General features: G+C 38.9%; 1 protein-coding gene and 1 pseudogene across 2 annotated transcripts in view; one reads left to right on the top strand and one right to left on the bottom strand.

Moving 5' to 3' along the window:
• The window catches only part of LOC311207312 (putative tRNA methyltransferase 9B), a 133,160-nt pseudogene extending 129,071 nt beyond the window's left edge, over positions 1–4,089 (top strand). The window contains exon 3 of the transcript in view: positions 2,888–4,089. The product of the transcript in view is annotated as a putative tRNA methyltransferase 9B (transcript). The remainder of the gene's footprint in view (positions 1–2,887) is intronic.
• An 8,266-nt stretch (positions 4,090–12,355) lies between these two features.
• Positions 12,356–22,327, bottom strand: RFC3 (replication factor C subunit 3). Its single transcript, XM_084291656.1, has 9 exons — positions 22,200–22,327; positions 21,560–21,697; positions 20,844–20,911; positions 17,946–18,043; positions 17,123–17,304; positions 16,744–16,880; positions 16,536–16,634; positions 15,084–15,153; positions 12,356–13,441 (listed from the first exon to the last, which is right to left on the bottom strand). Exons 1-9 carry the CDS (start codon positions 22,284–22,286, stop codon positions 13,250–13,252), a joined length of 1,071 nt encoding a protein of 356 aa, XP_084147782.1. The 5' UTR covers positions 22,287–22,327; the 3' UTR covers positions 12,356–13,249.
• Between the last annotated feature and the right edge of the window lie 3,760 nt (positions 22,328–26,087).

Below are 26,087 nucleotides of genomic sequence, written 5' to 3'. Positions count from 1 at the left end.
TCGGGTTTTCTCTGTGTCTGGAAGGATATAAATGAACTGGTAAAGGTCCTTACAAATATCAGAGGTGCGAACTGTTTATGTATGAGGATAGGTTAATGGGCTCGTGCTCTTAACCTGAGAAGAAAAAAAAAAAGAGTATCATCATAAATTATCATAACAGAAGTTACATACATTATACTGCTCCTGAGGGAGAGGAGATAGTATCCTGGAACCCACAAATTATATGAAATTAGTGAATAGAAAGTAAATTTATGTGGTTTCTTAAAACAGGAAAAGATGTGTGGAGTCATTTTTTTTTCTGATTTTTCATTTTTAATCATTGAATTGCAGATTCCATTGACATGGGAATTTATGTAATCAGATGTACAAGTGAAGACAAGAAAATGTACATGGAGGATGGATCCATCTCTGGCTATTAGATAATAGCCTGTGGAAGCTCTTAAGCTACTGACTGCATGAAGATGGGAGAGAAGATCACTATTTTTCCCTTGCTTCTTTCCCAAATAAGAGTTGCTAACTGCTGCCACAGCCCCACACTAGTGAGATAGTTAAACTGACCCAACATGAGTTTCCTCTTCCCTAGTATCATTTCCACGACCTGCAATCTTCTTTATTTATTGTGATTTAGAACGGAACTAATTTCATTTAAAGTACCATCCATTATGACAAATACTCCTTCAAGCATATGGACCCTTGTTTTATAATGCTGGGATGGCGGGAAACCATCCTAAAATATGTTGAACAGCTGGTGAAAAATTGTTCTAGGGGTGCAGTGCTGAAGTACCAGCCCCAGTGCCATCTACCTGTCAGTGCAAGCTGCAGGAGAAGCAGATCTGAACCATTTCAAGTAGGGGAAGGGATGAGGGCTCCTGGGCTGAAATTAGGGAGGACCACAGACACTTCTCCCTGAGTGTTTGTGCCTCCTGGGCAGCTCCATCTCTGAAACAGCACCTTTATCACACATTAGAGATGATTTGGTTTAAACATAGTTTCAACATACAAGAAATTTAATGTAACAGAAGAAAAATAAATGCTTTTTTATAAGCTGCCTTCTTTATTTGAATGCATCTGCATGGTGATCAGGGAGCCTGACGGGTTCGAAGTCACATGAAGTAATTAGTGTGATGATCTGTGATTTCTGTATAGCACGATGGTGCCCCATGTAGATGTTCTGTTTCTGTGGGTTGTGCCTTTTAAATGTAATAAATCATCCATAGCTTTTAAAATGATCTGACAAATTTACCTTGACAACACCAAAATTTTGCTCAGTGTGAGATTTTATTAATAAACTGTAATTTCTTAAATGACACTTGATGTCTTTTTAATTAAAAAGGCCATAATGTTTCAATGTCAAAGTCTTGACTACTGCTACAAGACCTGAGCTTTTGGAATTGATTTCTGCTCATCTCATCTCAAACAAGTGAAACCTTCAGGCTGAGCAGTTGAATAACTAAATGTTAAAAGGCCCTATTCCTTTAGAGCTTACCTTTTGATCCTCACATTGCTGCCGAGGCTCTGAATGCATCATTCATTGCAGGCAGAGTGTTTTCCTATCTCAGCTGGATTTCACGCTGTTATTCTTTTAATTGTAAAGAGTCTCTTTTTCTGAAGCAAAATGGATCTGATGGTGAAAGGCCGCCCGACAGGCACCAATAGGCTGCATGTACAGAGCTTCTGCTGGCATTTTTTATACTTACCTTTCTAGAAAGAGTTGAAAGCTTGTACCTTTTTCCCCCCTTGAAAGAACGGTTATTTTTCCGTGGAAGCCAACACTTTTATAGTTGAACAAAAAAAGCTAGTTTATTATCATAATCTGAAGTGGTTCAGGTAGAAATACCTGCCCAAACTGGTACAGGCACTTTCACTGAGGAAAACACAAGTTTGGATAAATATAACTAATTTATTGCTTTTCGTTCTCAGCATCTTTAACCTTTGCCTTTTCCTTTCCAGGACTATTCCAGGATTGTTTTGTATTCTTATTTCTCATGGAACATCATTCATTTGACATAGCTGAGACTTTGCTGAAGTCCTTATTGTGCAGCAAGACCTGCTTAACCTCAACATCTGTTGTGAGCTGCTCCCCAACTATGTAGTTTGAGAACAGGGAGCAACCTGCAGAGCTGCCCTTCAGCAAATTCCTGACAAATCCTAAGACCAAATGCCTTTTTAGGGACAAAATATTTTATCGAAATTAGTCAACTCTAAACTCAGTTCTTGTTCCAGCAATGTTGTCCTGCTTGGGTTTCACCACTGTAACTACCGTGCAGTTTCCATGTCATTTGTGTCCTGTGTGCAGTTATCCAGCAAGACTGGGGTGACTTAACTATTTGTTTGTGTGAAAAATGCTTGATAGCGTCAGAAACACATGACTGTTAGTAGGCCAAGTGTCTTTCACCTGTATGTTCATGATTTAAATGTTTCCAAGACTGGTAGTGACCATTCATTTTTTCTGCTCTGCTTTTGATGGCTGTCAATAAAGGAGGAGCAGTGGGCAGGCAGTTTTAAGTCCTTTTTTAAAGGGTATTGTCAGCAGGATCACTCGCATGGCCATTACAGAAACCATACATGACCTCAGTACATGGCATCCTGCTCCTTTCAGTCTACTTTCAGTGCTTCTTTCAGTCTACAAATGAGTATTAAAGGTAAGAAAGGGCTAGGTTGCTTTATTATTGAGGGGGTAGTGAATTTTATTGAGAAAATGTGTCTGTTGCCTTCTTTATTGCTGATCTGAAGGATCTGAAGGATGTTGTTTCTTTCCATGTGTCAAGATGAGTTTCTAAATTCTACCATGTTTTTAAAATACGTCAGTGTGCTACGAACTCTTGTCATGGATTAGAGACAGTACCATAGAAAATAAATGATGTACTCCCATGGTGCAAACCACCAGCTGCCAGTGTGCTAGAGCCAGTCCCTGGCCTCATACTTTGTATTCATTAGTGTCCTGGGGGATACTTACTCACCTTATCTTTCCTGTTCTAGTGATTCTCCATTTTTCAACTGAAGAGAACTGCACACAAGCAATAAAGGAGATGGCTCGCATCTTGAGAATAGAGGCCAGATAATGATGTATGTGTGGGCAGTGGAGCAAAAGCAGAGATTTGAAAAACAAGATGTCTTTGTTCTTTGGAGTCCTTCACCTCCATCCTGCTCCTGTGGTGATCCTTGTGCAAGATGAGTACAAAAGTCAGTTCTTCAGTTCTTCAGAAAGCTGGCTTCAAACCAGCCGTGCCTTAAGTTGGATGGGACTTTAGAATTACACAGGGAAGCAAGGAGAGAAGAAAAAATGCCATGCACAGCGAGAGAAAAGTTTCTGAGATGGTCTTGGTTCTCAAGATGACTTGACTCAGTATGGTTGATCAGTGGCACCAAAAAGAGATCATTAGATACTGCAATTATATGTTTCAGTTGAGTTTACCAAACAAGAATGAGAAAGTTAAAAAATCCTTTGTGTGGCGTTCTGAAACACATTTCCTACTTTTTTTTTCTACATTGCAAACAAAGTTCTGAAAATACAGCAGCTTTCGAAATGGTTGTTAAACCTGTGCTGCCCACATCATGTTGCTTCAAGGCTTTCAGAAGTTGCTATTCAGAATTAGGGCAAGCAACTATATGCCTCCCTGTGGCTGCAGATACTATTCATGATTGCAGCAGAGGGGTGACCTGATTTCATATCAGAAAGAATTGCCTGACCTGATTTCATATCAGGAAGTATTAGCTGTCAGACAACAACTTAAAACTGATCATCACCCAAAACAAGGAGCTTACTGCAAACCTCAGGACAAAAGCAGGGTAGGCTGCTCACTGTACACAAAGGTCAATAAATGCACCCTGGCCACACAGAGCAGACAGCAGCAGCATCCTAATGGGGCCTGGCTAAGGTATTACCACATTTTTAAAGAAGGGAGTTTGGCTGAGCTGATGGAACATCGTGATCCTGAGCTACATATTATTCATTCATACTTTGACCATGCAAATCTGTGTGTGATTGCAGAAAAGAATGAAGTGTGGAGGATCTGGGGAAATATCACTATTGAAATGCACAATGAACACTTCGGGGCTTTCTTCCTTTTGAAAGCTCAGCGCCTTTGAAAATCCTTCCTAAAGCATTTTATAGCCTTGGGTTTGTTTTGGGGGAGAGGGGAAAGTATGAGGAGCAGACTGCTTTGAAACTCTCGGGTTCTGTAACTTTCTCTTCTTTGATTTTGTTCGTAAAATACATTTCTATTGAAAGGTTTCTTCTAGTGTTATTACTTCAGACTGAGCATGTTTTAGCACACAGATACCTTTTAATAAACAGCTGCCAGCTGTGTTTTGCTGATTTAAAACAGGTAAAATACGGTTGGAATTGAGTTGTTGGATTATACTTTATGTGTGCATTAAAAGCCTTTGTTACTCATTTATAACTATGTCATCATTCGTGTCAACTTGCTCTTTTAAAATTTATTGTACTCTGCCACTTGATATAACATAACATGGAAAGCAATTGAAAGATGCAGTTTTATTGCAGCTCGCTTTGTCACCCTGTATGAAACTTCTGGTTATACTAGACAGACAGTCTTTTACAAGAATTACTGGGTGTACAGGGCCCTCATGGCAGGGAAGTAAGTCTCAACACTGCCATAGTCTAGAGGTCTTTTCATTGCCTTGTAACAGTCACAGACAACAAAGGGAACAGGCATTTGCTTCCATATATGCCATACATGAAACCCCCCAAAAACGGTTTTAAAAGTGAGCTCAACATGAATATTTGAACCTGAATTGCTTTCTCCTTGCCAGCAAAATGAGGAAGAGTCAGAAGGTCTTAATAACTCATTCAAATGAATGAGCACAGAAATATGCACAGGAAACTGTCCCAATGACCATTAGTCTGCTGAGAAAACATTTATTAACATCAGTATGCAATAATCATGCTTTTATTTATAGGTCTGCCTTTTGCAAAGAAGATTGGATTCATTATCCAATTTTTATAGATAAAGAAACTGAGGTAATTAACTTTGCTTAAGGTCACAATGTAGAGCAACTATTTGAAAGAAAGTAAAAAAAAAAAAAATCCAAGCAACATTGTTGCTTTGCTGACAATTATTTATTTTAGGGAGATCTGCCATAATTATGCTTCCTGCCTTTGTTTCTGTGGGTTTGTGAATTAGCAAATCAGAGATCAAACTTGTTTTCTGAGAAATATGCCCTTTCATACTCTCTATGTGTCTGCCAGTAGCAGATGCACGTCATGTTTTCAACAGTAGCATGGAATCACATAGTAATCTGAGGTTTTTTAATGCAGCTTTAATTCAATTTGGATATAATATCTGTAATCACATTTCCTTTACTTCCTCACATGGAGTTCATATCACCAGTATCATATATCTTGCATTTTCAGGTGGAGAGGCTGGAGGAGCTAATCAGCACCCTCCACCTGTAATATCTGCCTCTGCAGTGTTCCGTTTTTCCCCTAAATATTAGTATCTTTGTGCAAATGAAGAAAATACTTTTTCGGTCACAAAATGTTGCTGCCTTTCTGATCTGAGAAGGCTGTTCCCTTCGGTTCATACAGTTATTCCATAGCCAGGAGGACTCAATAGCATTTCCATTTTTTGCAGGTCTGAGCTTCTGCATCACATCTTTCCCTACTGTTTAACAAGTTCCTGATGCACAGAAGTTATGCATTTGATTGTTTCTGCCAAGCCCTGCTATCAAGCACACCAATGTTTAGTTTTCCTGGAAACCAACACAGGTATTTTAACCTAGCCTGACTATCTATTCCTCTTTGAACGGTTTAGCTTGGCTCCAGCATTCACTGAACAAGTAATGCCTGTCATCTCCAGCCTGTAACACTACTAGATTTCTCCTAATTCTGATACCCATGGTCTGCTTGCTCCAGGCAGGTGCTCCTAAAAAAGAGCCATGAGACAGGGGCAGTACTAGCCTAACTAGAAGGAATCTTAATTTCTGAACAACTGTCAATGGCTCTAAAAGCAACCATCCCCTTCAATAAGGAATTAATGTTTGGTTAGAAGGATATGTATTAATACTTCCTCACATTTATGAGTGTTCACAAGTGTTATAAAGCCAGAAGGTCTACCTGAAATTCCCATTTTAATCAGCATGCCAATAGCAAAACCAGGACAGAGTTCATTCTTTCATTTTTACACCATGGCCTGCATTTGAAGTCCTCAGGGCAGGTGCTATCTTGAGCTAAAGGACACATCAGGGAAATGTTGACCTTTGGTTTAATGGAAACTCCTCCTGGACTGCTCTCCTGAGCAGTGTTTAGTCATCATTTGTTTTCCTCTTGCACTCTCTGCTTTTCTGAGATAGATTTTAGAAGAGACAGGTGCAATTTTTCTGGCCACATTTAGGCCTCTAGAATGTAGATGTGTTAGTCTTGCTCTGTACTTTGTATTGCCTGAAGAGTTAATAGCAAGAGAGAGCCCCTTTAGAGCATGAATCCTAGAATTCACCTTGAGCAAGTGTTGGGATTAGAGAGCTCGTGTTCTGCACCTTATCTTCTCTGTCCATTGCTTGTGGAAGGACCTTGGAGAGGAGCTCAGCCTCAGACACTGGTTCTTGGGTGTTTCATTTAGGAAAAATTTATCCTAAGTAGGAGTTAAGATCTAGGAATAGGAAAGAGGGACATGAACAACAGTAAATCCAAACAAATTCTTCCTCCAGCACCTTTTGGCCAAACATTGCTGCCTACATATCTCCATTTTGTAGGAAATATCAATATTAAACTGGAAAAGACAAGAAACAGCAGCCTAGCTCTCCTGGTTTTGACTGGGATAGAGTTAATTTTCTTGCTAGTGGCTGGTATGGTGCTGTGTTTTTGATTTAAGATGAGAACAATGCTGATAACACACTGATGTTTTTGTTGCTGAGAAGTGCCTACACTAAGTCAAGGACTTTCAGCTCCTCGTGCTGCCCTGCTAGTGAGGAGGCTGGGGGTGCACAAGGAGCTGGGAGGGGACAGAACCAGGACAGCTGGCCTGAGGAATATTCCACAACACATGGCATCATACTGAATACAGTAAAACTGGGGGAGTTGGGCAGGGGGCTGCTGCTGCTTGGGGATGGGATATGTATTGGTTGGTTGGTGGTGAGTAATTGCACTGTGCATCACTTGCTTGCTTTACTTCATTGTTGCAGTTTTCTTTTTTTCCTTTCTTATTAAACAAGCCTTATCTCAGCCTGTGAGTTCTTGCATTTTTCTTCTCGATTCTCTCCCCCATGCCACTGTGGAGGAGGGAGTGAGCAAATGGCTGTGTGGTGTGCAGCTGCCTGCCAGGTTAAATCACAACACTAGCTCAGCTCTTCTTCACATTATCTGCCACTCTGAAGCTTATGGTCATTCAAGGTCTCAAAAAAAGCTTCCGAAGTCTAACACGATCTCTTATCTACCTATGATAACCACCTGTACAAATAATGATATTTATAAAGCCAAAGCCTTCTTGCTTTTTCTGATTTGCATGTCACTCTAAATTCCCCGGTGCAGGAGATTTCTCCATTTTCTCTACAAACAGTCTATCTGCTGTTCCTAATTTCTGTTGTGGACCCATTGAAAATCACCCACAGCCACCCCAGGATCCATGAGCATTGATTAGGGTTGCCTGTTCTGTGCTTGCACGTTAAGCACCACCACATTGAGTCTCACACAGACATTATGAAGTTGGCACAGTGGCTGCAGCCCGTAATACTCACATCCCTAGAGCTAAGAGACTGTGAACAAACACTGTTTATCTTCCTCTGGCATAAACAGGTTTGATGAGGACGAGTCTATCATAAAAGACTTTTGCCCACCGGGTAAATGTCTTTCTTCTAATTGTCTGCTAATTGGCAAAGAGCTAATCCCACTTATTATCGAAATTCTTTCTCCGGAGAAAACTGAGCTGAGAGTTTCATAAATCCTTTTCCCTCATCCTTTTCAATTTTAAAAATTATTCCAGTGTCATTTGGTAGCTATCACCTAAGGAGGTGTTCTGTTTGAGTTAATCAGCTCCTGCAAGGTTATCTGTGATCTATCCAAAACTGCCTAAGCCAGCATCTTGACTTCTGTCTTAATTAGTAATTACTGGCCCAAAATTGTCATTTACCATAGGCATTTGTACTGACCTCTCAAATTAAGATCATCCATGAAATTAAAAGTGGAAGAAACCTATTGGGTCACTTATTCTACCCACCAAAGCATATTATTCATGGTGTGTGGCAGGGAACCCAAGTGTAGGCTATGATTAAGAACACTGCAGTTAACTTGCCTTTGAAATGTAAATACAATTAATGAGTATACCTGTCCTCCCCCAGGATCTGTCCTTGTCTGCTTCATCCTTCTGACTTCTTTGTTTCTTCTCTTTGATTGGGCTCTGGATTTTCTTGCCTTCCTTCCTACTCAAGACTGAAAACATTTTACAGAACTCCTAGAGGCAAAAAGCACAGAGAATTTGTCATAGATTTCTCAAAATGTTTGCTTTATTTTAACATACCCTTAACGTCTCATTGTGACCAGGACGGTGCTAAGTGTCCCTTTCATAATTTAGCACAACAAATAATTTTATGTGAACATAGCGTTGCAAGTTTAAAAGAAGAGCACCAGTTTGCCTGCAGTGAAAGCCCGTATCAGCAACGTTTAGCTATGGTAAAGCTGTTTCCACTCACTGTCTGTCACAGACTTCCAAACAAGAGCAGCACATTTAATATAGCAAAGTAAATAGTCTTATTCAAAAAGAAGAAAATGTTCTTGAGGAAACACTGGGGCAGCCAGAAGAGGGAGGTGACAGTAGGTCTCCATCTCTCTGTTGTTAGTTGCCCTTGATCCAAACTCTCCTAACTGTGTAGTGTCATGAGAAGAGGCTAAAAACACCCAAGAAAGGTATTTTAAGAGTAAGTCATGACAGAATTGCCTTACAGCCCTTATGGGAACATGAACAGGAAACACACCTTCTACAATGTTTACTAGCTCAAGGAATGCTGCAACAGAGTGCACAAATTCTTCCAGAAGCTCAGTACGCATGCCGTACACAAATGTAGAAGAAAATCAGTTATAGGGATGTTTAATGGCTAATAGGCTTATTTTTCAGATAAGCAAAGCATCCAATGTTTAAAAAAAAGTAATAATAAGTGACTGGGGTAGGCCTGATTATCTCAATTAATTTGGACAGAAAATAATTCAAGTTTTGATGACAGAAGAATCTGAGTCCTTTTCTCAACATATTGAAGTTAATGGCAAACCCTTTAATCTTGATCACGTTGCAACGTGCAACTAATTCCTGACATGCAACTTGGATGACATACTATTGATTAGTCTGCAGGGCACATTCAACAGTAGAGTTGATTCCTTTTGATTTCTCTTGCATGCTTACATATTTGCTTTCCTTCCCTGCATATGAAAAATAAGGATAAAGAGAAGTATTTAGGCCTTCAAGAACTAGAAGCACATTTCACTGTCATTTTAAGACAACTTTTATTTAGCAGGCTACAACTCCGGATTTTGTTTCGGGTCATTGATTGAAATCCAATGCAATAAATCCATACAGCACTAATTGTTAGTGCAGGCACAAGACATTAAGCAAGAAGGATTAAAGACTGCTCAAGCATACCAGAGCTCTTTCCAACAAGACAAATTACAGCTATTATTTTATATCAATGAACTATAATAATCTTGAATTCCCTGCACTGGAAGGAAAATTTGTGATAATGAACTCTTCTCTTATCTACCTTACCTTCTAACCTGCAATAATCAGGCTACTTCTTCCATAAAGAAGGGGACGTGCCTCACGTCAGCTTTGCTAATATGAATTTATTTAATCAATTAAATTTTTAAAATCTGTCTTCCAAACATGACATTTTTATTATGATTAATGCTCAAATAGTGCTGTTTACCATGGAAACCTAAAAAAAAAAAAAAAAAAAAAAAAAAAAAACACAACTATAATTTAAAAATATTTCTTACAGGAGTTAATGCTTAGAGTTTAGAAATAGGGAATAACGAAGCCTGAATGCACCACTCACCCTTTGCACAGCTGATCTTTGCAGAGCAGAGAGTTTTGACTAGCGTAGTTGCTGTCTGGTTTCTTGATATATATATATTTAATCAGATTCACCCCTAGCTTTCTATGCTACTGTGAAGCTGACTCCTCTGCAACATCTCAGACTTGTTCAGCATTTAAGTCCCACCTGGGTGGGAGCAGCCTGAAGTTCTCATTTTGAACTAGCAGGAGGTGATGCTGGATGAAAGCAGGGGTAATCCTCACAGCATGCAATTCAGAAGCATTTCTAAGCAGGTCTCAAAAGATGAAATCAGCTGAAGAAACAGATCATCTAGAGGTTGATCCTGTGCTATTCGGTGTTTAAAAGACTATCTGACTGCCTCTCCCACTTGATCTGTGAGGCAGGTGTGGTGTGCATTGCTCAGCGTAGGTCTGGCATGGCACCGTTGCTCAGCTGCACAAAATAAGAGCTGTGAAGGCAGCCATGCCCACCCCAACACCCTTGCTTACCAGGCTAATGTTCTGCTTTTGTGGTAAAAGACACATATGGTGCTTTACATGGTAACCTCATAAGGGGAAAAACAGCCAAAGTCTCCTTTTTGTTTATTAGCTACCTGGTTATACAGTCCCATCAGCTCCATTTGCTGATGGGCATCGTGAGGAATTGGGGGGCACTGGCCCCCTGCTTCCTCCAGCACAGCCCAGCAGCCCAGTTCTACACCACACAGCTTCTGTGTAAATGCTACAGCTACCCAAAAGAGGCTTAGTCTGTAAGGAGGTACTCTAAAAATTACACTGCTTACTGATTGTGGATACTAAGGCACTTCTTCCCTTAAAAGTTAGTTACCGTAGGAAGAGGGAACATGTACAGAGGCTTATTAGACATTGTGTTTGTTTATTAAGCAGGATCATCAGGAGGAACCACATGCTTTCCATAACAGTGATGGTCACTCTCCTCTATCTCTGATCATTACCCTATTTTTCCATCCTTGACTACTTATCTTGGGTGAAACAAGCATAAAAATGAAACCATTCAAAAAGAGGAGCAAGAGCAGCCACACCATTATGTTGGGGTTTCAGTCTCCTGGACAAAGAAGCTGAGGTCCTTTCAAGCAGCAATCCACTCCTCTATCTCCAGCTGACACAAGTACTGTCCAGCTCCTCTTCAACCTCCACGTGGATTGTATTTCACAAGTCCCTACAACCATTCTTCTTCTCCTACATTAGTTCTTACTGGGAGGTACAGTGACGTGGACCAAGCCTGCTTCACCAAATGTTGAACTCAGATGTTTCACTTATAATGGTTCACAGAACAGGATGCTAAACCACAGACAAGAAAATAAAACACAATACCAAGGTAGGTAAGTGCTGCTTACCTGAACAGAAAGCTGCTTTAACTTCTAGAAAGCAGGATGGGGCCAGGGAGGCAGTTGTCATGAAGCTTCAGGATGCCCTTCATAGCCTTTCTGTGGCACCCTTTCCAGGGACAGCTGATTAAAAGAGGCAGTGGGCACTTTTAAACGGTGTCACTTACCATTGTCATCACATCCTGGAGTTAGAGTAGGCAAAAAGTAAATTTTATTTGGCTTTTGAAAATAGGTACTGACTGGGCTGCTGAAACAGCAAGCAATCAGTACATGCAGTAATTATGCCCCCTCTCCTATTCTTGCACTCTGTCTTGCAAGTTATTTAAGCATTCATTTCCACAATTATTGATTCTGCTAATGTAATTTATTTCAGAATTAACAAAATAATGATTTTCCAGGATCTCCATCAGTCAATCAAGACTCCTTGCTATCTTGACAAACTACCACTGCTGTAGCTTTGCGTGACAAGAGCAGATGGAAGAGAGAGCCCATCTTTTAGATTTCCTCAATTTCAAGACCAGTTGGGCACAAAGCAGGCCAGCACTGTCTCGTGAGAATGAAGCGGAAGGTAAGCAGTGTGTTAACGACACACACAGGGATGGCCAAGTTCCCAGAGAACAGCAATGACACTTGCTCTTTGATGAAAAAAACTAGGGAGATTCTTTATCAATTACTGCAGAGAGGCCCTTAATTAAAAAAAAATAAAAATAAAAAGCCATTATATATAACTAGTTATGACTCAAGAAGTCTTCAAAATCTAAATGCTTTCTGGCTTAATTAAGGGGACTAGGAAACAGTATTTAATACATTTATATGCATATTTAAAACTATCTAGTAATAGTCTAAATCAGCAAAATGACAGCTACAAATGGCAATTCAATCATTTTTAGGGTACCACAGAACATAGAAATAACGTGAAAGACTTGCAGCATAAATTGGTGTAACTTTTTTTTATTTCAGTGTCTCCCTGAAGATGCATGTCCCACCTTTCTGAAAGATATTCTACATCAAAGTAAAGTCATAAAGCCGGAATGTACATTCATTTAAGGCTATCACATACACTAATTCTGCATTTAATTTGTTGTTCATATTCTCTTACAGTTTATTCTGCCATTTAAAAAAAAAAAAAAAAAAAAAAAGCATTACGTATTCTTTCACATCCTAAAGTTTTTTTTTTTCAAAATTTGAAACTTGACCATCCATTAAACCAGAGTCAAAAGAACAGTCTTTATCTGAACAGTTATGTGTGTTAAAATAAACATGAAAGTGTCAGCCAGCAAGTGGCCTTACTTTATATGGATATATTCCTTCTAAACAAAAAAGTTCAGTGTTGTCAAACTGATATACAAGCAATGAAGATGCATTATTCACCCAATTTCAATACAACTGCTTACAAACAGGAGTCAGAAAACATTCAGTATCAACACACAAGATAAGAAACACTGTGATTAAAAAACAAAACAGCCAAACAAGCAAGACATCTAAGTGACTAGGCAGAAAATATATATATTCCTCAGACTGGAATTTACCACACCATGGATATATAAAATCTTTTGCTTACAGCCCAGGCCTTGAACAATCAAGAAGCCAACATGCAGCATCTCTTCTTAATGTAAGCTTACAAATACCGCACAGACTATGACCTTATACAGCTTCCGGGGCAACCGGTTGTCTTTTGGAAAGGACAATGTATGAATTTACCAATAGATTTGATGCTGTTAACAATCCATCTGGCTTCTAAAACTGAACACTCTTCTTCAGTTCGTTGTAGTTTATATGAATAACAAAATAACTTTGAACAATATCCATGTGCCATCAAGCATGGACAAGCAGACCATGTTATTTATTTGCTATTTTACTGCCATCATGATACAAAGACTCTGTATGCAGCTCCAGGCATCAGAGTTAGAACATCATGTCATCTAGTCCATCCTCCATAAACTTCTTGTAAATTGCCATAAACTTTGCTACAAATGCTTCAAGATGATAAATGGCTTTGCTGCCCAGTTGCAAGCGGTGTTCGTAGAAGGCTGCCATTTGTGCAACTTCTCCTTTCAGTTGTCCATCACAGTTATTCAAAAGCTCTGACAGAAGACCCTAAAAGCAAGACAATATTCAAAAAAATTACTCTTTCTGTTAAAGAGGATAACCTCAATTTTCTGGAAATAGCTAAGCAAGTGACCGTCAGCTCAGTCAAGAATTTAACAGAAAAGATGTTCAAGAATCATTACACCACCTCTGTGACAGAACTAGATTGATGGAACTGTGTCTCTTCAGAATATTCTTCCGGGATAAATAATTCATGTCAAAACAGAAGTTAACTGTTATATTCTTAGACAAGAAAAATCTTATAAGGGAACTACTCATGCCTTAATGATGAAAATAAACTAACTTCAACTCCAAATGCTATAAACTCTACTTGCATGCATGCACACCACTATAAGGAGAATTTTACGAAGACACAGGTTTGTTAAAATTACTTATTTCCTATCTTGACATCACTGATCAAAAGGAGTAATATAAGGTGTTGTTAACAACAAGGAAATGGCTTAAAGGCTATATATACACATTTATGTAAATATACAGACATACAAAATACTTTACAACTACTTCCACCATGACAAAAGAAAAAACACACTATTTTTGGTTAGGACAAAAAAAAAAAATCACTGCAAGTCCATTTCTATTAAAACCTGGGATTAAGTGAGAAGTATCTCTAGCACGTTTCAGGTTTGTGAAGTAGGCAGAGGACACCTTTGACTTGAAGACAAGAGTCCTCAAACAGGGTAATACAGGAACTACTAACACACCATAGGCAAGAAAAGTTAAAGATAAGTCACTACTGCAACTGTCACAAAGAAGAAGTTAATGTGACAAAAAGATTTTGTCTATGGCAATATCCACCCAGGGTAAATTGCAAACATTATCTTTAACCTTCACCTTTTGTTCTGGTCTGGGTTTTATTTTGTTTGTTTGTTTTTTCCCCTCTCCTTCCAGCATCTTTTCACCCTGACTAAAATAAAAACACGTGTCCTATTCTTTTGTTTGTTTGTTTTATAATATAACAAGATTTCTGCAGAAACATGCTGCTCTACTTTCCTTCATGAACCTTTCCAACAGGACACAGCAAATACTGAACATATAACAGAATTTTCAAAAAAGAGAACAAACTGAATCAAAACTAGCCCATAAAAATACACCTATGCTTCAGTACAGAAAATGACAAATGACCTGGTAAATCTTCAAGGGGACAAAGCATGTCCTCGTTTGGTTTTACTCAGCTATAATGTTGCTGTCTATGATCACAAAGTAAAGTTCAGCATACCCATTCAACAGAGGTCTGCACAAGGAGTGTTGTGATAAAAATACACTAGTTACGGAACAGAATCTTCCTGCCTCAAGATCTACACTACTCATAACCATGTTCCAATATATATTTAGACATGAACATAACAGTCCAGTAGATACACTCAGGATCCTGTGAACTGAATGCTATGGAACAGCGTTTGCAGGAACAAGGTCTTTAGCTACTGATTTAAAAAGATGACCTGGACTATTCTGGTTACTTTAATAGGAAGAAACACCGAAAGGAAAAGCATCTTGAAGTTACTAACATTTATTTGGAAAGAACACAACCTTCCTTCTATATTTGGGTATTTTTGATTTTTTTTTTCCCATTTAAAAACAGATATTCAGTGTTTATATCTCTATCACATTAAGAGCGAGATAGCTGAAGTACCTTCATTATAATCTCAGGAGGAATACAGTGTGTTAGGAGTTCATAAAGCCGTCCACGAACCTCTAAAAGCCTGTTGGAAAGACGACAAAATATCAGACTTATACTCACAAAGCATGCAAATTTTCACTATTTGTGAAATATGCCTTAGAGAAGAGAACAAAAAAGAAAAAGGTCAACCCATGCAAAGCATTTTTTTGTTTTTAAAACCAGAAGCATTGCATGTCAGATAAGTTCCCATTCACGAGCTGCATATCCCCTTTTATTCGATATACTATATGTGAACATAGTTTATTTAATTTTAGTGTATCTACAACAGCTAATCTAAAAGCTACAAGGCTATTAGAATTTGTCTTAGGCTTATTTCTCTAATTCTTCTTCGTATCTAAGTTTTTATTATTTATGCTTAAGACTAGTGAGAAGGCACCACAAAATTGAGTAGTCACAAGACTCATTTATATTGCTTTTCTGTGGTCATCATGTCAAGTGTGGGCAAGATGATCAGGTGGTAGAAAATGATCCAATTATCAACATTGGATACTGAGAGGCTACAGACATTTGATTTCTATACAAGATTTTCAATGACATCAAGTAATACTCAGAGTAGCCTAAAAGAAGGCTGCATGTATGAGACACAAGGTGGAATAATAAAGAGGGCATATCCCACTGTGCTTGAAAATGAAAGTGTTTATTTCTCACTTCATCCTAAGCTCTTTCACAAAGTCACGTTATGCTAGAGGTGACGAAAGAAAAGCTTTAAGTATGACAGTAAAAAGGACAGCACAGTACTCAACTAAGCTTATGCTCACTTTTGATAACAAATCTGCAACACATTGTACAGAAAGGGCAGAGAAATGGATAGTTCACCATTAAAGTGAAGACCAAAAACCACCTATAGATTTAACCAAAAAACTGAACATAAAAGATTTGAGTTGAAAGAGACCTAGAAAGGCCACAAACATTCAAGACACTACATAATTCCTGAAACACGTCTAATTAAAAGTCTACTGCAACTTAACCTCACTTCCAAGCCTTCCCACCATGAACATCATGAAAAATGTTACTGCTTTTTTCTTAAGTCTTTCCACATCTGTCCACTCTGTTCTAAGTCATGCTTCCATACATGTCAAGTTCTCTAGATGTCTCTGATCATTTCCGGTCATCTCCTCCAGACTTGAGAATTTGCCTAAAACCTTTCAGTGTGGTGCTTAAAAATGGTTAGACCATTTCAAAACAAGCCTCACTACTGCTACGTGAACAACAGAGACTTACTCCAGTGTCACGCAGGCTATATTTCTAATCTTGAAATCCACTAAGCTACGAACTCCAGTAAAATATCATAAAATTACAAATAACTGAAGATGGCATGTTTTTAACTACGGCATTTCTTACAATCAAGAAAAAAAAATAATATACATACATAATTTATAAATGTAAGCATGTTTACTCATCTACCTTTGTGGTGTCTGTTGGCTGACAATAGCATTTGCAGTTTCTCTCAAATAAACTTCCCAGTCCATTTCAGGAATGTCTTGATCAGCAGTGAAAGGATACCTACATAATGATGATGATAAAGCAAACTGTCACCTACTCGAACAAGGATACAGAAGTTGATTTCTATGTCTAAAAGCATAGTTTACATTAATATTTAGCAGTCACTTACTGTTGTACTCTGCAAGACTCGCACATAAGCAGTGCTTTCCGAAGATTCCTGCCAGACTTCTCTGCAAGCCTTTGAGCCAGTTCCTGAGGAAGAGTCAGGCCTTCCTTCTTACACACACTGGACAATACATTACAGATCTAGATGGGAAACAGCACAGAGTGCAACATTCAGCAAACAGTTCAGCACCAACAGGTTCTCCTACTTGAGAAATTTCTGAACCAGAGATGGACCACTCTTTCAAGTGATGTGCTTGACAAATCACCCACCACGAGGAAAAACTAGGTCACCCGGTGAAAATAAAACATTTCAGAAGCCCGCAACAAGAACTCATCTGGCAAGAAGTTTTAAAGGATTTATTTCGGCTTCTGTTTCAACGTACATCTTCAATGCTGGGAGCAGGCACTCGGATGGCCAGGCATCTGCTTTGGATAGGTGCTATGATTTTTGAGATGGAATTGCAGCACAGGATCAGCCTGCAGGTTGCCATGTACTTCTCCATTGTTCTTCTCAAAGCATGCTGGGCATCTTTAGTCAGTTTGTCGACTTCTGTTAACAGCACCACTGAAAAAGGGTAAAAAGAAGTGTACATTTTTTTTCCATATCAGATTGCCTTAATAAAATGAGTACTTTGACATATAAGTGATAATATTAAAATGAATTATGCAAGCAGCACAGTTCCACAGACAAGAAAATAAGGCAAGATTAAGACAATAAGCATGCCTTGTGTAGTCTGCCACTCCCTGATACTCTATACTTATGTACTAGAATGTCCATTTCTAGAGTAGGGCCTGCAACGCTTCAGTGCCAAGTAATTCAGGTAGATGTAGAAGCTTTCAACCTGATAATAAGTGTAATAACTTCTTACAGGAATTCTAAGTAAGAAATGCTAAACTAATTTATGGCATAAGGTTATATAAAAACCCACACATTTCTTGAAGACTGCCCTCAACGTATTTTATATTAAGAAGCTAACATCTTATCTTAGCAAAGGAGTGGCAGAAAGCTGCCTTTTTACAGCAGATGCAGGGCCTTTGCATGGTATTACAAAGAAAAAGATATATTTCAATAATGCTTTGGAACAATCAAGAGACACTCAATACAAAACAATTATTTTTTGTAGCTACTTTCTGTAGATTCAGTCACCTGAAATCTCAGAAAAAAAAGTTTCAGAAGTACTTTGTTTTTACGCTGTTTTTACTCACCTTTGAAGTCACGCTGAGTACTTGTCTCAAGCTGTTGGGATTGTGCTACTGTCTTCAAGAGTTCCTGAATTACCACACGGTCATTATTTCCAGCATCACTGCATCAAGAGATTAAATAGAACTTGTTTTAAAACAACATCTTTACACTGCACAAAAAAATACATCCTCCTAAGCAGCCTTTTGGTCAACTGACTATCCAAGAATGACAGGAATTCAGAAGCTGTTGAGATTAGAATTAACCTCAACACACACATTTGGTTAGAAGTTACCTTCCCAAGTAATAAAAAAACCCAAACTTTGTGAAGGCACAGCTGGATTAGTCACACTGTATTTGGAAGTAGCAAAACCGTTGTCAAATGTTTTTATCAACTTACTAAAACAAAACCCATTTTTCTGGCATAAGAAATCAAAACTTTTGTCACCTGCAACTTGGACACATACACTTAGTGCGAACATTTTTGCCCACCATCATGGAAAGAAAAAGTGAGTCTAACCACACAGTAGGATGCCTGACTCAAAGGACTGATGTAAACACTTCATTTTTCCCTTAGAACTAGATGTCATGCTATGAACAAACCATATGCTTAATGCAAATTTGAATGGCAGACAGTGAAGTTATAAAAAGTTACTAATAAAAGATTAATACTGAGATACCATTAGAGCACAGCTGGCAGGCTTGTTTTTCTTAGAAGGCAGGAAAACAAGAGGAAATACATGCTGATCTCCTTCCTGTCTCTTCTCTGTACTACCCCCTCACTGGCAACTGCACAGCTTTCTTAGCCCTTAAGTTAGTAGCTCAGCTAGCTTGAGTCAGATTTGACAGCCACTGGGGTGACTGATTTGGCAGCCGTGTTACTGAAGCAGCAAAGAAGGGAAGGGAAGAAAAAAAAAATCCTTTGCCTCTTCAGACTGTTGTCTTCATAGAGGAAGCAGCTCTGAAACATTTCACTGGCAACCAAATAAAAAAGACATTCGTCTGTCCTGCCTGAGTCACCACTCAACCCAACCTTCCCCTTCTTTGCCAAGGAGAAGGCAGCAGAATGGACAGAAGCATCACATTAACTCAACGTTCACAATCTGCTGAACAGGCTATGCTGACTGTGACTGAAGCACCTACTCAGTCCAAGAGACCTGTCCTTCAGCAAGGGAGCAGACTTATGATTACAAAAAAAAACAAAAACAAAAAAACTAGTTCTACTCAGTTACATCAACTTTTGGAAATGGAAAACAGTTTCCTAGTATTTAAAGTATTTTTTGCAGTAACAGAGAATCCAAGGTCGTAATTTCATGGTGATGGATTATCCTTGATACTACACAACCACAGCAAATATTCCAGGAAAACAATGAGCAGAGGCAGAATTACCACACAAATGTGCTTTTTACCCTTCTTTATTCTTTCACTACTCACTTACTCAGGGTACCCCATTTTAGAATATCTACTTGAGCTATTCAAGTGACCAGGAGGCAATGTTTTGGAATTCAGATGATAGAACCATTCTTTTTCCTCCAATCTAATAAAGTTCCATAATAAATTCAATGCCTGTAGAGTCCTATCCCTTCCCAGGAGTTAATTTCCTTTCCCTGATAGCCATTTATCACATTCCATGTTACCAAGGATGAACCACATTATTTCACTATACTATTATTCTATCAAAATTCACAAATCATACTGATGAACATTAACCAGCACATGCAGGTTCACTGTCTGGTCAGACATAAACATGACAGTGACAATTATTCCGTCGCTTAAAGCCTGTGAACCCACATTCTAATAATACAAAACCTACAATAGTGAAATTGCTGCATATTTAAAATAAAACACCTTTTTTTAAAAAAATGTTTCAAACTGAAGCACTCTAGAGAGTAACAGAAGTATCAGTCACATTAGGTTGTCAGAGCAGAAGATTGAATATGAGACCTTTTAAATCACCAAGATGATATATTCACTATTACCGTTTATTCTTAATTATACAGTTTATTAGTAAGAAACCTCAGCTTTGTTTGAGGCCACACCAGAATACCAGCAGATATTCGCTGATCAATATATAGAGACTAACAGCAAAAGAAGCTTTTAAAGACCACGCTGTATGATAGAAACAGAGCAACATGTGAAGAGATTTACTGGTAAGCACAAAGCTACAAGTTACTTCAGGATACTTGCTGTCTTATAGTTTTAACTCAGACAGCAAAGCCACCATAACCAAAACCTACCAATGCACAAAGACATTTACTGTCTTGTGATTTAAAGTAACATTAAAGGGCTTCAGGTAAATACAAGTATTTACTTTGGGTCAGCAAACTATCATCAGCAATTTCACAACTGTCACAGGAGACATACAGCACACCCTTACAGCTTCTGCCACTTAAATCAACGTTTGACTTCCCTCATAACAGGACTCCCAGGATTTAGTGAGTGCTTTTTGTTGTTGTTCCTTTGTTTTTAAAACTCTATGCTTTGCGCTATTTTAAACGAGTTATGATGTAAACCTTGCTTGCTTTCAAGTTACTTTGTTTTTGTATTTTTAAGAGAAGTAATAATTTTGGGTTGTTGGTTCCAATAAAGTTCTCAATTGCAACCCAAATGGCTAAACTTATGAATCCAGAATTGTTCCTCAGTACCCAGTCCTCTACATCTGCATGCTGATCCAGCTGGTTAAGCAGAACATTACTGTTTTAATTATACAGCAATCCAAATGTTTGTTCATTTAGAGCTGTTCAATTAAAGATCCTCTCCCTACCCTCATGTGCTGCCCAAACCTACAAGCCAATATCTAATTTGTTCAGGCAATAAATTGGGCTATCAGGCCCTTATATCGCTCAAAACCACTTGCAATAAGGCTAGTGCCTTATATTTAAAGTGGGAATTTCTTTTTTTTTTTTTTTTAACTGGACACTTACCTTGGGTTAACTTCAAGGTGATAATTGCTTGCAATCGTGCTAATTTCTATTTTCTTTTTAGAAGGTGCCTGTGTAGAAAGTAACCATATTACATTTCAGAAAGAGTTCTGAAATCAGAAGGAAATATCAATCTTACAGATTATAACTAGCTAGGTCATAGGAAAACTGTTAAGTCCTACAAATAAAATAACCACTCAAACACTAGCCTTAATGCATCTCCTACCCCTCACTACCCACCCTTGAAGGAGAAAAGGAGTTCTGAGATATCAGCTACCCTGTTAAACAGAAACCGGGGTAGGTGGGTTGGAATTGGACAGTCTGTAAAGTCTCTTTCAACCCAAGCCATTCTGTGATTCAAATACTAATGGTGATTATAGTGTAATGGTGATTATTAAGGCATAGTACATTTACTGAGTTTTGTATCAAGGAATCTTATTACTGGAATCAGTAATTCAAAATAAATTATATTTTGTCCACAAGGAGAAACACTTTGTAGAAAAAGCTTTGGACAAGCCAGAAAAACCTGCATAAATACAGCAATATTTATATAACCCATGAACTTGGGTCTGAACAGTGCATATACCCTATATTTATACCATCCAGTCTATATATAACCAGTAAATATACATTCTTAAGTTTAAATAAAGGCCTTATAAGAGAAAGATATCAGTATGCACGTATCCATGGTGCTTCACAGGGGACCTTTCTTTTTTTACCGTTATGCTCTGATGCTCAATCCTCAGTTTTTCCACGCCTGGACCATATAACTCCCGTAACAGACACATTATCCTCGTCTTCTTTCCAGCGCCTGACGGTCCATACACCAAGAGATGGGGGAAGTCACCACACTGAACCTGAACGCGAAGCAGCAAGATTGGTTAACCACAACAGTTATTTTTCTTAGGTTAAAATTTATGATTTATATAACCATTCTCACTGAAGTTTATATGAAATGACTTTTTGAGGTATTGATGTTACATACTAGTTAAATTATGAACTGATGAAGTTCATCAGAAGGAACTCCTTTCCTTCAGTAATATTTCATTTGGAAGATATTTGCCCCTCAAAACAATACATAGCCCCATTTCACTGGAAACACCCCCCAAAAAGTAAGCATTTGCTTCCAGGGTGACAACTTAGGGCTGAAATACATATATATACACACAAACACTTCTGGTGCGTATGTACGTGTATATAAGTTCCTCCTTATACACTATACGCTCTAACACCTTTAAATATGACCGGATTAATCAGCTAATTAGCTGTTTAACCGCTGTCTGCGCGAACGGGCGGGCCGGGTCTCGAACCCGCGGCGCAGGGTCCGCGCCCCCCCCCCAGCCCCGGCCGCCCCCTCACCAGGCAGCGGAGCTGCGCGGCCTGCTGCCGGTGGAAGTCCAGGCGGCCCAGGCTGCCGGGCCGGTACTTGTCCACCCACAGGCTCATGGCGGCCGAAAAGACCGCGCACACCCGGCTCCCAACCGCCCTCTACGGCGGCTGCCCGGGGACAAGCGGCAGCGGAGGCGAGGAGGAAGGGCGCTGCTGCCCCTCCTCTTTCCCCTCCCCTCATTTTGGGGGCTATTTCACCGCCCTGAATGATAATTTTTTGCCGTCGTGCCCTGCTGGGGTTTGTGTGTAAAGACATGAAGGATGTGCTCCTGCTCGCCACAACTGCAGTCGTTAGTCATTTAGAATCACAGAATGGGGGTGGGAAGGGACCATAAATATGACCCAACTCTGAGCACGCCTCTTGCTGCCTGTGGCAGGCTCGTTTTGTTCACAAATCATACACAAACACTTGTTTTAGGGGGTGCTGTCCCCACGCAGCAGGCTTAGCAGAAAGCATGTCTGAAGGGAGAGCTGTGATCCGCAGCCAGCAGCGGGAGGCGAGGCAAGCTGGTGGCGAAGGAAGCAGCAAGGAGCAGGCAGAAAGCTGCCCAAAAAGCTTTCTCAGCTTGCCCTCCCTGCCCCTGACCCGGAGCAGACAGAAAAGAGCCCCAAAGGCTTCCTTAGCCTGCCCTCCCTGCCATTTCCCCAATCCATCTGGCCTCTTGACCCCTGCAGATGGCGGGCAACAAGAGGCCGGTGTCCTGCGCCGGGGGAACATACGCTCCTCCGCTGCTTTGCCTCGCTCTGTGCCGTCCCAGGCTTGCAGACTCATTACGGATCAGTGGGTTGCCCATAATCGATGTGCCACACTGCGAATTTACAAGCTAAGCGTGTGGCTTTATTAACAGAACGCCCGTCTACAAGAGGAGGTCTTATTCCGACTCTATATGGTAGCCCTAATAAATGATAGTGCACAAACGATTTGAAAGTAGAAAAATTAAGTCATAAAGCATCGCTGTATGCATGCATAGGCTAAAATGTGTCAGCCTGATTTTTGTACTTAAGTAACTTTTGTGAAAAAAATACTTTAAGAGTTCATGTGACTTCCTATTTTATCAGCTCAATGTTTACATTTATTCACATAGTCAGAAAGCCATAAATACAGGTAATAGCTTTGTTATCCTTAATATTCAAGTTACTCATAAAGGTCATATAAATCTAGTGGGAGCAAAATAAGAACACATCAACTAGTAAAGCTAGGTGTTTCTGAAACATTGTGTACTCTCGTAGACGGTCATGAATCAGTTTTATTTGCAGATTGCCTTGAATTAAAAAAAATAATAATAACTTTATACTGCTTTGTCAGCACCATCCTTATACATGACTGAGCTTGTGAAAGCTGCAGCTGCAATATCTGGCCTGTGTGTACATTTGAGTCCCTTTCTTCTGCCCAGCACCACAGTGACCAGTTCCTTTGCCTTTTTCTAAGTTTTCATTTTGTGGGTCTACAGTGTTTCTCATGTGGCTGTCCTCTCCCCTCTCTTTTTCATGAGTGCTTAATTTCCCTTGTTGTTCCCTTTGGTTAGTCGTATTTACAACTAGCCTTTACAAGCTTTTTCAGATCCTTTGTTCATTTACCTCAATTTTTAATAATTTCTGAGTGATGTGTTACTCTTGTGTCTATAAGTGTCATGCTAGATTTAATTGCAATTTCTGTGATAACTCCTTATAACCTACTCCATTTTTCCAGCCCCCAGAGATACTGTATTTACAGATGCATGTCACCATCTAGCAAGTGCTTTGACAGATCCTCCAGGGTTTTGAAAGTACCAATGAAACAAAATCCTTTTTGGATGAGGTTATACTTAAACAGGTAGGACTCGGTCCAGCAGGCTTCCAGCTCCCAATGAGATCACAGGCTTAAGATGCCTAGCAGCTTTGAAACGACCCTAAACTCTTTTTATTCTTAGGTCATTAAATTTCCTTAGGATTTCTTATTTTCCTGAGCAGAAAATGTTGGTAATTGTGCCCTATCTCAGCAATGCATTTAAGTATGTGCTTACATTCATGCTCTCAGTTAAGCTGTTCTCTGCCTTAAAAAGTAATTAAACAGATGAAAAAGATTATTTTCTTAAGTAAATATCTTACATTTCTAAAATCTGGGCCTGCATGAAGCATTGAAGTTGTGGTACTTTCTATCTGATTAAAATGCTCTAGAATGTATTGATTTTCTACTTCATTAACTTTTTACCTTCACTGTAAATCTAAACAAAAAGAAGTAAGTATCTAAAATGGAATGGTTTGGCCAGGTGCATTGCAAATAAATTAACATGAATAATACAGGAGATTGAGGCAATTTCAGTTGCAGCCACAATTCGCTCAAATATAAGGACTGTTAAAATACATCTTCACTCGTTTTGTTCGGTCCAGCAGAAAGTTCAAAAGGTAAAATGACTTCTCTGCATGAATAAACTAAAGAATGTATCTGAAAATAGAGATTTTAATTACAAATGGCATTCTGAGCCCCTTACTCCTGTTACACGTTATTAAAAAGTGACGTGATGTCAGGCACTATAAAAGAAGCTCCCTCCTGTACCCAAATTGAAGTAAAATTATAAGCCCTGGATCCAGTGTTTAAATATATATATGTAATTTTTAATCAATTTTAGACTGACTGTTAACACAGTGTTAGAAAAAGTTAGAGCATTGTTACACTGACCTCCTCAGTCATTACAGCATGATTGCTGATAGCAATCCAAGCAGCTATTAACAAGTCCAAGTACCATTTTGCTGTACAACAACTTATGTTTTTCAGACAAGACTGTTTGGCATCCTTTGATCCTTCAGGCTGCTTAGCTGAGCGAGATAAATTTTCTTTTCAGTTTCAAATATTTTAGTAGATTATTGCCATTCTGTTGGCTGTCACTCTAGGTTATATCACCCTGTCCCCATCAGAGTGCCTGTATTGCTGCAAGTAAATTGTAGCATATAAAGAAAGAGCAGATCACTAATTACAATGAAAAAAAAAAAAAAAAAAAAAGAGAGAGAGAAAAAGACTGCAATAAAGTGACATCTGTTCTATTGGTGACATGCTGATGTCATGCAGATTGAATGTGACAGTGGAAAGAAAAGCACTAATGATGATAGCCAAAAAATATCTAAAGCAACAATAAATATTCCATATAGATTGGTAACATTGAAGAAGCTGCTTCTCTGTAAGAAATATAAAGCCAAGAAATCCTAGTTCTTCAGCAGTCTTAATGGGTTATCTTACAATCCTGAATTTACTTTGAAAGAGTAAAGTAACAAAAACAACACAGAAGCTTCCCATGCAAGGATGAGACAAACTAAAAAGGTACAAGACGATACCATTTTTACAGCCAGTGAAGAAGTATTGTGGAAAAGGCTACAGAGATAAGATGTAATTGGAGGATTGATGGACATCTTGTCCATCAGTCCTTACTGCCAAGACTTTTGCACATCTGTCCACCAGGAAAAGGTTAAGCAAAACCTGTTGATAAAGAAGTGGAAGGGTGAAAAGAAATTGGTGAATAGGTGTATTAATAATAATAAATAAACAAATGAAATTTATTTATAAAGCAAAAGCTTTATATTTATAATTTATTTATAAAGCAAAAGCTTTGCATTTTCATGCAGTCAACACATGGTGGTACCATAAAATGTTCTGACTTAATCAATCCTTCTTTGTATTCCAACTCATGTTGCTGAGATCCAGACCCTGCTCAGCTTCCTCAGTCTGAAGAATTGTGCCTGAGGAATTAAAAGAAAAAGAAAAAGAAAAATGTGCCTGAAGAATTAAAAGAAAAGGAGATGAGATATGTTTTGCTGTTCTTGTCCCTCTGTGGCCATAATTGTATGTAGCTGTGCAAACCTGAGACCCTTTTTTCTACCATTAGG

The sequence above is a fragment of the Netta rufina genome (assembly GCF_964035555.1).
Source record: "Netta rufina genome assembly, chromosome: 1".
Classification (NCBI taxonomy): Eukaryota; Metazoa; Chordata; class Aves; order Anseriformes; family Anatidae; genus Netta; species Netta rufina.
Note: the sequence above shows the minus strand (reverse complement) of the source record. Positions and strands in the feature narration are given on the sequence as shown.